At 38.2% G+C, this 12,273-nt stretch overlaps 1 protein-coding gene across 1 annotated transcript; it reads right to left on the bottom strand.

Annotated features, from left to right (window-relative positions):
• Positions 1-786: 786 nt before the first annotated feature.
• On the bottom strand, positions 787-11,738 carry LOC121957528 (regulation of nuclear pre-mRNA domain-containing protein 1A-like). The gene is made up of 7 exons (XM_042506149.1): positions 11,357-11,738; positions 7,262-7,391; positions 6,344-6,450; positions 6,037-6,131; positions 5,649-5,775; positions 3,651-3,826; positions 787-1,857 (listed from the first exon to the last, which is right to left on the bottom strand). Exons 1-7 carry the CDS (start codon positions 11,505-11,507, stop codon positions 1,759-1,761), a joined length of 885 nt encoding a protein of 294 aa, XP_042362083.1. The 5' UTR covers positions 11,508-11,738; the 3' UTR covers positions 787-1,758.
• Between the last annotated feature and the right edge of the window lie 535 nt (positions 11,739-12,273).

Below are 12,273 nucleotides of genomic sequence, written 5' to 3'. Positions count from 1 at the left end.
TAGGATGTTTAGTTCCGCTCCTCTTGGTGGATGCCCGCTCACGCACCCTGGTGGCCAGAACCAGCAACTGCAGTCAAATTAACTGACAAATTGCGGGCGACCTGCAAAGATACTATCATTTCCCAAATGTTTACACTTTCTCCTTGAGCTGAAGGCTTTTCTCACATAACTTAGCTTATTAAAATAAAAAAAGTGCCAAACGTTTTCCTCACTGAATCCTCTAACTGAATGTACTTTTAAAAAAGTATTTTTATTTTTTTTTATGTTTGTCTATTTTTTGTCATTTATACTCTTCAAACATACTTATATCTAGGCATGCACGCAATATGCCAATATAAGACAACTAATTTGACTGATAACCGATACCAATATCGATATTGTATTTTTCCCACCTAATTTCAGTGATCATCAAGTCTCTTCTGTAGTGCAATGTAATGAGACATGGAATACAATGCTTTCCAGTGTATATAGTATTAACTCACTGTGCAAAATAAGAAAAATACTTGAAATTAGGGTTGATGTTTTGTACATATTCTCTTTGTCAATACAAATATATATATATATACAAATTTGTGATATTGGCAGAAATCGGCCATTTCTGATGTGTGGGTTGTTCTTTTTTTAAGCCAGTATCTATAAAAAGGACATGCTGATATTATCATGCATCCCTATTATATTATTCAGATATGTTGTTTTTTACACATGCTATTATCATTTACTTAATGTTTCATGCATGTTTCTTTTGTCAATAAATTAAAAAATAATACAAATAAAAGATTTGTACCTTTAGTGTTTATTTGGTTCTAAGAAGAATTTCTCTCTATGTACAAAAACAAACAGCTTAAATGAGGCTTTGGAAACTGGGGTTCCTATCAAGCTGTGTGAGGCATCTGCACATCATTCAGTAGACTCAAGGATAAATCTATGAAGCAGTATGATACAGTAAACAAGACAAAGGACCCTTTCACTCATTGTTTCGGTACAGTGGAGGTCTATGAGGTACAGAGATACCTCAGTTATTTGTCTCAATGAACATTTCACAAGCCATGTTGACATGGACAAAGATCATAAGCACTTATATGTGTAACTCCCATATTTACATGCAAATCTGAGTATGTACACTGACCCACGGCTCACACAGCCCTATCACAAAGAGGCAAAATGATAATTACACATTTTGATTTGCTCTCAGGGACATGGCTCACTACTCAGCATCAGAATATGGTTTCCCAATAATTTCACGTGTACCATTCTCTTCAGAGGTCATCATCACACTGCATAAAAACAATGATTCATAACCAAGTGTTAGACAGATGCATTTACAGTTATAAAAGAAAGTTATGAAGGCAATCCAAAAGACGGAAAATCATTATAAACGATAAAGGGATATTTTCTGGTGCATTATCTTAAGTCACTATACATACAAAAATATCACACCAGCATCATCTATGCCACTTTAAAGCTGTAAAAACTTAAACGGGCAGGAGCCAAAGCATGAGGGGCCTGCATCTGATGATTATGAAGCTTCATTAACAAACAGTACAGACATACAGTACTGACAGAAAAAAAGAAGTAATTTCTGTTGATAAAAGCCATGTGGATAAATAATCTGTAAAAGACAAAATAAGAACCACGGGTCACCACAAAGACACGTTCCAAATTGGAGAACAGAAGAGTATGGCAATGTCAATGATCCAGTATCTTAAGAGCCAGGTTGAGATGTTTCAGTAGCAGGAGGGTCAGAAGGTGAGATTTGAGTCAGTTTGAGGAGTTGTAGAGGCCTCCTGGAAGATTGTTCAGACGTGAACGCAGCTCCTTCCGGACCTGGGTCACCCTTGCCAGTTTGCGTTTGTATTCCTGAAAAAGTTCACAGCAGAGAGGGTCCATCAGAGCTAAAATAACATAATTGTTTGAAGTGACAGTGAACATTTTTGAAAATTTCAAAGTCTCAATGGCAATTTGGGGAACACAATTTGTGGCATTTGGACAGTTTTGAGTAAGGTATTCACGTCATGTAATGAAAGAATCTGAATCAGACTGCATAAAAACAGAAATACGTTTGTCATTAATATTATAACTTTGTATTACTTTGTGCATTATACACTGTGGTGTTAGCCAAAGGTCTAACTTAAGTTTTAATGGTATAAGTTCAGATTTCTGGCCTAAAACATCCATTACATGTGTTGTGTTATCCCTTAAAATACAGTCTAATTTTAGAGCATCACCAAATATGTGGAAAAGTTTTTTCATCTTTCTTTTTTTTCTAAGCTTGCAAATAATTTAACAATTAAAAAAAAAAAACTAAATGTCTGATGAGATCTTTTAAAAATATGTATAAGTACCACTACTTTTAGCCAGCTTATTTACTTCCTTGCTACATGGTTTACTTTTATTGTCATCTATAAACACACAGAAGATCCTCAAAAAAAAAAAAAAAAATCTTCCTGGAATCTATTTTGAGAACACACAATGCAAAAAAAAAGGGGGGTTTTGGTTTTATTTTACTCTTTGTAGTAAAAGACAAGGCAGTTGCAATATTACATCCTAGTGCTTAGACTGTGAGAACATTTCACAGAAATAATAGCTGTGGCACATAAATTGAAGGTCAGTCCACAAAGGAGTTATGTATCCTGTATATGCTCCCATTTTTACTCCTTGACGACACAGTAACTAGTGACTAAAATGTTTGATCTCTGCTCTGGCTTTTCTGCATGCATGTGCTTTTTGTATGTTTGCCAAGCAGCTGATTTATGTAGGTGTGTGGTGCAAGAAAAGCACATTTCCTCCCAATGTTGAGCAGGAATTTGTTTCTATTAGTAGCACATCATGTCATTGATACTGGCAAAACAGGTAATTCTGCGCTGCACCAAGATTACTAAAACATGTTGTGTCTTCTTAGTTTTGACATTTGACCTGTAATAACACTCTGAGTTTCCCTCTATTTGACTAGTAACTTCTATTTAACCATGAGTGTGTGTAAAAAAATAAATAAATAAAAACCTTTTTATTATAGACCATCTTTGAAACTGAGAATGTGTACACTGCATGTATAGCGCCAGGAGCTGCAAGTGTCAAAATAAAAGCACTGACAAAATCAGTTTTATTTTTTATTTTCAGTTGTTTTTTTTATTACAAATGACTTGACTGAGTGAAGATACAAATATGAAGTACTTTGTCCTCCTGGTATCCTGTGGATAAAGGCTGGACAGTTTTTGTCACTCCACAAAAGGGATAGCTGTGAGAAAACAAGAAAATCTGTATATTTTGGTCAATACTTACCTTGTAGGAAACATACATTGAGTAAAGCTTGAAGTTAAATGACAAAAGCTTAAGGAACAAGGATATCTCCCACTGAAAAGGAGAACATGGATTTTAAGTGTATCTATTCAGGAATCTTTGCTCGGTTTTAGCGCCAGCAGGCAGACAAACTGAAATCCACAGTATGAAACCTACACTGTGATTCAGCGACGAAACAGGCACTCTGCAGAAGGACGCAACATGCTGACATACATGAAAAGAAATGTTAATTTAAAGAAAGTCCAAGCACACTGCGACACAAGACTGATGAACGCCAAGAATGAATCATGACGACACAAAGGTAAGGCAGACAAGACATACAGTTATTAAAGAAAAAAAAGTGATTTACGCACTTCGAGTTTCTGCTCGTTCTGGGCCAGCCCGTCCTTCTGGCTTTGCAGGAAGACCGTTAGTGTGCGTGTGAGCTGCCTCCTGTCATCAATCTCTGCCGCCAAGCGACCGCTGTAGTCTGCGAGCAACATGCAGGCCTCCTCCACCAGCCGGGACAGCCGCTCTCCTGATTCCTTATCTGAAGCACAGAGAGCGCACACACAGAGCAGGGCACAATGCTTAAACATAACCAGTCTACAGGGTTCAACTGGAGGTCATTCAGTTATCCATCAGTGCAACAAAAATAGCTGCCGGATAATCACCGGGAAGTCAAACATTGTCTCCTGTGGTTGATGAAGGCACTTTAGACACCTTTTTATCTTTGTAGTTTTAGTGTCCAGAGGAGCACTTTAGTTTTTAATGTTTGTTTGTGGCCTTTTAACATACAGTATGTCAAAGTGGTTACAGGGATTCGACGTGTTCTCTCAGTCTTGAGAAAATACGGTTTTCCCCACAAAGATCATTACAACATTTTTAGGTACAATAAACCACCTTTGAATATCTAGAAAAATCATCCACTGTAGGTTACTCTGCAGTCAATTCTTATGTGCATATATATATGTGTGTGTGTGTGTGTGTGTGTGTGTGCGTGCATGAATGTGTGTGTTTTAAGTGACTTTTCCTCTGTTTGTCTTGCCCACTGGATTCCTCTCTCACTCATATCAAGACCATTTTATCCATCTATTTATTTATTTATTTAGGTTGGTCTTGCAGGGTTAAGCTGAGTGACAGTTGGGGAACAGATGAGATCTTGGGCAGAAGTGCAAAAAGGAGAGTAAAATGATCAGTAATGGTTAAATATGACAGCTTAAATAATCATATATTCTTTCTCTTTGTCTTTCTTTTATCTTTCTTCTCTCTTTGTTTCACCTGCTAACATTGTAATCCCTCGCTGGCAAGCACTTGTGTTCTGATACCTGCGCAGAAACTCCCTTATGTTGATACACCTATAAAAGCCAAACAGCCTCTGAATGCCTATATATATGCCTCTTCTATGGGGGCTACCGTCATCACAAATGAAGTCTGGCTCTTTAACTCCACAAGAGTCTCAGTTTCCAGTCATACCCAATTTAGGCATCTCAAAGACAGGTTAGGGACTCCAGTACGCAGAAATATTTAAGTACACCATTTTTGGAAAAGGTAAAAATAGCAGATTTGTACTGCATGCAAAAAAACTGACCAGGACTAGCATGAATTGTGCACGTCTAAAAGGGGAGAACTGTGGGTACCAACAGAACACATTTTCAGTCAGCTATCTTGTTGTGAGAGGTCAAGGGACTGCAGTTTTTCCCCTCGCGCAAATATTTACACATTTTTTAGATTATTTTTAGGAGCTTTTGGCCTTTAGTCCTCACTGCAGCCGCTGCAGTGAGGACACAGCCACTGTACATGGGGCGCTGCTCTACCAACTGAGCAAATGCCACCCAACTAGCCTAACTTTGGAGCACCATTGAGGTGCCCAGTAGCTCAGTTGGTAGAGCTGGCGCCTCATGTACAGAGGCTGTGTCCTCGCTGCAGCTGCCGTGGGTTCGATTCCGGCCTCGGCCCTTTGCTGCATGTCATCACCTCTCTCTCCCCCTTTCATGCTACAGCTGTCCTATCACTAATAAAGGCAAAAGCCAAAAAAACACACAAAAAAAACATATCTTAAAACAAACTCTGGAGCACCACTTAGCCCCATTGCTAACAAGCTAGCATGTCATGGTTGTTACCAATGCATGCTTTAAGTTGTCAAGCAAGTGTAGCTAGCTTACATAATGAGTGCGTCGCAGCCTCTTCAGACAGTAATGTCGGCTGTGATCGCTGCCACTCCTGCAGGTCTTGGAGGGTTACTAATTACAATATTAGCTAATAAGTTCATTTGTTAATGAGCTATTGAACAGACACGTGTGTGTGTGTGTGTGTGTGTGCGCGTGCGTAAACATACAGTATACAAAAGTATGCTGTGCCCTGCCTCCTACCTGTGATCCTGTGAAGCAGTGACATGTCTTGCACCTCTGCAGGAAGGGAGGAGATGCGCTGACGCAGCACTGAGTCACCAGAGGCTGCATTTTCCAGCTCCTGCAGAGCTCGGATTAACTCCGCAGTCTGAGGGAGAGGGAGAATTATAAGCAGGGAAGGGAAGAAGAGAAGTTAAGGAAGAATGCATGATAAAATTATGAGGTAATGTAAGTAAGTGTAAAATGCAAACAATATTGGAGAGGCGGCAGAGAAATTAAGTATCATGATACAAATCCATCCAGACGCAGCTGTATCAGCTTAATAAGTATAATTAAAAAGGGCATCTATGTGGTGAAGAAGAGATTTCATCCCTCTATTTATGGCTTCACTATTCGTTTATGGAATCACCTGTGGGGGCTCGGCTGGGGAGCTCTGAGAACCAAAATCCTCATCATCTGGTCGGATCTCCTCATACGACCGCTTCTTTGCCTTCTTTTCTCCATCTAGGATTTACAAAAACAACACAAACAAACAAGCATCAGATGTCAAATTTTATCTTGTCCTACTTTATTAAAAACAGCTGTGTGTCATTTCTAAATGTAAAACCATGTAGGCAAGTTTTACAAGATTAAGCTAGCGAGGTTCAAACCTGCAGATTGGACAGTGAACAGTCTTTTTAGCTTATTGTTGTATGGTTAGCATAGTTCAAACTTACAGAGGACATGTGAGAGCTGATCCAGCAGGTTGTTCTCATACACAGCTCTCTCCTGCCAGATGGACAAAACCCGACCCAACTGTTTCTTACAGCCCTCCTCGCCATCTCTGGACAGGACAAGACAGGACAGAACAGGCACGTACACTTGAGACAGCTTCATGAAATTATGCCGATGTTAGGGCTAGACAATACAAAAGGAAAATGTGATAGATTCTTAGGGAGAACTGATTCCACTGTTAATATACAGTCTATAAACATGTCTAGGTAAGATCCATCAGATTGTCCAAGTGATGTAAATCACATTTTTAAAGGTTCAGTCAGTGGGTTTAATCCAATGTGTTTTTTAAAAAATCAGCGAATTTCCTCACAGCTTGCTTGCTGTCCATTTTGTGTGAGCATAAAGAATCTGGATAAAGCCACAACAGTGCGCACCGGACAGGGGAAAGGAGATGGATATACAAAGAGAAAGGCAGTGGGACTGAGAGAAACAGTTAAACAGAGCTTCTGAAGGAGGACTCACACAAGAGGTGTTTAGTTAAAAAAAACAATCTTTCTCCAGAATTACTGACTCCCCCTTTAAGCTGTAATTCACTTGTATTCCCCAAATCAGTCTTGTAGACATCGGAGTAAAATTTCACTTTGAAGAAAAAATGAGGGAGTGTTGTATCAGGTCAAGACACCTGGTGTAGGTGACTGTTAAAAAAATAAACATTTAGTGGTCAATTTTGAAATTAGAGTCTATTGAAAAATTTTACTACTTCCGCAAAAAAAAAGTGCATGACACAGTCCTACAGATTTTCCTCTGACACACCTGTCACTCGTTCATGTGCGAAGAGATTTTTTTTTACCCTTCAAAATATTTCCAGAGCAATTTACTTAAATGTAGACTTAATAATGATTTGTAGTATAAAAGCTGACCTGTAAACATGTTTGAATGCATCAACGATGACCGGAGCAAAGTCCTGAGTGAACTCCGGTCCCTTCTTCTTGCTGTTCTGAATGACGTCATTGGCCAAGTAAAGGAAGGTCAGCTTGCGTGACACCTGAGCTGCATACATTCAAATGAGCACAGACACATATTACAGTGAGACCTTTGGTTTGGGTTTAAAGACCTGAGCTTTACACAGAGCAACACAGCGGTCGGTCAATAAACCTACTAAAACTAAGCATATTGATTTAAGTGTTCATCTTAGAAATGATTAAAAGAAAAAAAAATGTAATTCATCGCCATGGTATCCAACCGAGCCAGAAGATTATGCATTAATGTTACTCTTTTCTTTATATGAAGCATAGCAATCACCTCAAAGCTATCCGTCACAACTATGAACAAAATCTAGTAACAAGTAGTAAATCAATCTAGTAACAAGTAGTAAATCAAGTAACAACCATACAGTTAATTCTTCACTATAGCTATATATAAGCCCCAAGGGGTCAGGTATTTAAGGACTTTATTTCATAAGTAATTCTTGTTTATTTCTCTGTTAATGTCTTTTTTTCTTTTTCATTTGGGTTTCATGCATCAACATGTACTTCATGAGACAGACACATCATAAAAGTAATGGTATCCCCTTGTTGTTTTTTGGTCTAGCAAAAGTAAACACAGAGCTGATCATGAAGCTCCAGAGAAATGTTCTCTCTCTGCCCCCGCTGCTATTAACACTGCACACTTCTTTCAGTCCTTAGAGAGGCTCCCAAAATATAACAACCACTCGAGATATCATTAGGTTGTTGACTAGCACCCTGAGGAAAAGTTCTCCACTATTAGCTACGACGACTGCAATAAACACAGACATCCATACAACATGCTTTTCTAAAATTATTCACAAGATATTCACAACTCATATTCTAACTAAATCCAATCCATAAATCCATTACATTACATTTTATTTTTATGATTAAATGTATATAACTTCAGTTACAGTAATAAATGGCAGGTTAGTGATATATACACTCCAACTGACACAATTTGAATGGCACCTTTATACAAAAAAACATAAATAAATAAATACATTGTTAGAAATCCAAAGCAATATTCAGCACATTCAATATTTATTTAACAGTGAAAGTAGGATTCAAACAGTGCAACACTGATGTTTTATTTTATGTTATTTACTGCTGTGCATTTTTATTATCATGTTTACATTCTCTATCCCTGGTGTATCTTCTTTTCATGCATAATAGGCTATTGGTGTTTTACTTTCCCTTAGGACTATAAGTGTCTATATATCTACCCATTAATCCATCCATGAAAATGAGCCAAAAATTATATATATATATACACACATTGCAAATCACTGCATTTATAATTCAGTGTGTCTTGGAAAAAAAATGTTGTGACAGTGCTGCCTTAACTGCTTAAAGTAAAGCATTTACAAGAAATAAAAATTCATGTGTGTGTGATTTTAAAACTGTGTCAAGTCAAAGTCATAGTACGACTTTAGTGCACAATGATATATTATTTTTTCTGATGCTAATCTGCTGGGCTTCAAATGCCACACTTAGGTGATGTGTGTTTGTGATGGTGCTAGAGAGAACAGAGTGAGAACGAAATTAAGAGAAAAAAACATATTGAAATATCACACCCTGGCCTCCACTTAAGTTTTCTAACATCCCAGAATAAATTGCAGGTCCATCGAGGAGCCCCAAACAGAGGTCTTACAAGCACAAATAGCACTGGTCAACTGCAATAGAGAACTAGTTATTGAGTCATTGATTGACCATCCAATATCCCATGTGACCCACCTATTTCAGTTCAGTTTTTTATTGACAAGAGGAATGATTCAAGTATGAAACTGCTCTGGAAAATTATTTTTTTTAAAAAAGGTGAACTTCCCACTAATCTTTTTCGTAATTGAAGAATTTAAATATTTTATTTACATGGCCAAGAAAAGTTAAATCAGTATTTGTGAACATGAACCTCTCTCTCTCAGCCAGAAACCAAAGAAATCTCAAACTTGTGATGTTATCAAGTATGAAGTCTAGAGTTTCTCTGCAGACAATGAATGCAAGCCTGATTTTGTGTATCACCAGAATATTTTCTGCTTTTTTTTAACACCCAAATTAGATTTGTTCTGTTGGGGTGCTCTCATTTCTGACACAGAAAATGTACCCATATACTCAAAACATTCCTCAGGGTGCTCTCAGTGTCATCTAGAGCATCTTTCACCATTTATTGTCTACGGAGCAGTTCCAGCTTAACTACTAATAGGCTTTTTTACCAGGGCTAACATTAAAGGTCCCATATTATGCCAAATTTGAAGTTCTTACTTGTATTTTGGGTTTCTTTTCTAAAATGTTTACATGCTTTAATTAAACAAACAACAACACCATTTTCCTCAAGATGTTTGCCTGAATATACCTGTATTCACCCTCTGTCTGAAAGGTAACGTTTTAACGCCTGTCTCTTAACGCACTATTTTTTTGAAAAGGTCCAGTCTGCTCTGATTTGTCAGTGTTTGCAGGTCTTCTAGATATGCACTCTGCACCATTACTGCAGCAGGAGAATGACTGTAACAGCTCTGTAGCAGCAATTTCTTTCCACATAGATTACCTCAGTAATGGGTCCTAAAACCCACAAGTAAGTTAGCATTTCAACACCTCTGATTCCCTCGTCTCAAAGTCAATGAGACTTTAACATTAAGTTCTATGACACAAAATGCATCAGTAAACACCCCACTTGAGAACTTTGAAGCATTTCTGTGTCTTGAAAAAGGCGGACACTAACAAGTGGCTATAGGAGTCTATAGAACGTGGTAACACAGAGCCGCACCAAACATAGCTTTGCAGCATAATAGTGGTGGCAACGTGACTGCAGTGTAGTTCATTTATAGCCTAACATTAGTCTTTTACTTTCAGCGAATGCATTTAGGCTTCAAAAAGTGGTTTTCATTCATGTGCAAAGAGTCCTCACCTAGGAGCTCTCAGAAACTTTGGAGGTCGTGAATACCACACCAGAGGGGCATCATATCACAACTCCATTTGAATGCAGCATATCCTTCAAGTTTGAAATGGTCTCTATAGTATGTGTGTTAGGGCTGGTCTTTTTAAGTCAGATATTCAAATCATGAGTTGGAGACCCTTCAGTCAACTGAGTTTAAGTCAACAAGTCCTTCTTTTTGTTTTGTTTTGGTCTCTTTTTTCTTTTTTTGCTTGTCAATATGCTGTGCAGTGTACTTGTGGGGAAATGTTGGTCCCCGGATTGTGCTGTGGAGTGAGCGCTCTTCACCATCCACGCTTCTCTTAGACAGAGAGCTGCGGACATGCAGGCATTGAGTGAAAATGGCGAGATCACAGCTCACAGCAAGTGAATATGCTGCAGCCTCTGGCTTTTGTTTGATATCTAGTGTCAGCAAAAAATGTTATTGCACATTTCCGACTCATCGTTAGAGAAATCATTGTTTCCTGTATTATGTGAATGCCGCTGTCACACTGAACAACCCGCTGACCCCTGTTCAAACTTTAAAGATTTATCCGAAAAACAAAACAAAACGTTGAATATTTAGGTTGAACAGCCAAATCTAATTGGACTGACATATTTCTGAGTCTCTACAGCACACTTCCTGAACACAGACTGTGCATTTCTCTGTGGACTGAGCATTTTAATACTTTCACAATATTTATTTAGCACCCATACCTGCTTTATATTAAAAATGGAAATCTGACTTTTTACCATATGTGACATTAAACAAATTTAGAAAGCTACGGTGTCACTTAAGAGTCACTTAGTAAGTCTTTATTAGTCTAACGCACGACCAAACTACGTTATATAAATTACGTAGTTTGAGCCAACATAAGGTTATTGTTAGCATGGTGACACAAAACCCTTTAACCTGCTAACAGCTCGGACGCTGGCTAACGTTAGCAGATTACCGTGTTTATAACACAGCGTTAGCCCAGATAGTTATTGATAAAGCTTTAACCAAAGCTAACCAGCACCTCTAGCTAACTTCTGAGTCTAGTATGAGCATGTCAGCGTCTTTATTATGTGGAGCCAGATAGCTCTTTCCACCTTACCTTTTTTCAGTTCGTTGATCCAAACATTGACTATAGTCTTCGAGTGTTTTCTATGATGAATGAGCCACAGTGATAACGTCTGCACACTTTGCTGTGAGTTGCTGAGCTCGGATAGTTTCTTTTCTAGAGCCGCCTCGGAGAAAGCTGACATCTTGACGACACTACAGCGAGAAATGGACACTGGGAGAGGCTGCTGTGATGTTCCTCCCAGATGTTTAACCTACACCAAGTTAGCCAGTCACTACAGCAGTTTTAGCCATCAAAATAAAATGATATACGTTACCCTTCCTACGTAAAGACTGGTTGTTAAAGCTTACTAGCTTAAACTGTGCTCACTGAAGTGCTCGGAGGTGTCTGGCTGGCTAAGTTAGCTTAGTGCAAACAGAACAGCAACCTTTTTCTTCTTTTGCGATTTTAGCAGCGGTTGTCAACCACTGTATACGGCGCATTACCGCCACCCTCTGGTTAGAAGTGCCTTTGTTGTTTTATATATATATACACACACATACAGTATATTCATACATAAAAGTTTCAGGGCATTTTGTTCTTAAAATACAACCCAAATCCACCCTTCTGCTGGGGAAATCCCTTTTTTTAATAACAGGTATCCAAATAATTCTAAAAACTTTTACACCACATACTAAAACTTAAATCCAGATCCAAAACCAGATAACGTGATCTAATCCGATTTCAGAATCCTTTTTTTTTTTTTGGCTTTCGAACAATTCATTTCAGAGATTTGATCTGAACTAATGCCAAAATACAATCAGTTTATTTCTGAACAACTTCATAATTAAGTTAGTTTAGCACAACAGTGTGTCTGAGAAAAAAATAAGTTTTGCCTTGATTTGTGCTCACTGTTTTTCTGTGAGATAACAAACTGCAGACACTGTAACCTTAAATGTGTAAAAACTGCA

This window comes from Plectropomus leopardus, chromosome 18 (assembly GCF_008729295.1).
Source record: "Plectropomus leopardus isolate mb chromosome 18, YSFRI_Pleo_2.0, whole genome shotgun sequence".
NCBI classification, from domain to species: Eukaryota; Metazoa; Chordata; class Actinopteri; order Perciformes; family Serranidae; genus Plectropomus; species Plectropomus leopardus.
This window is presented reverse-complemented; position numbering and strand designations above follow the sequence as displayed.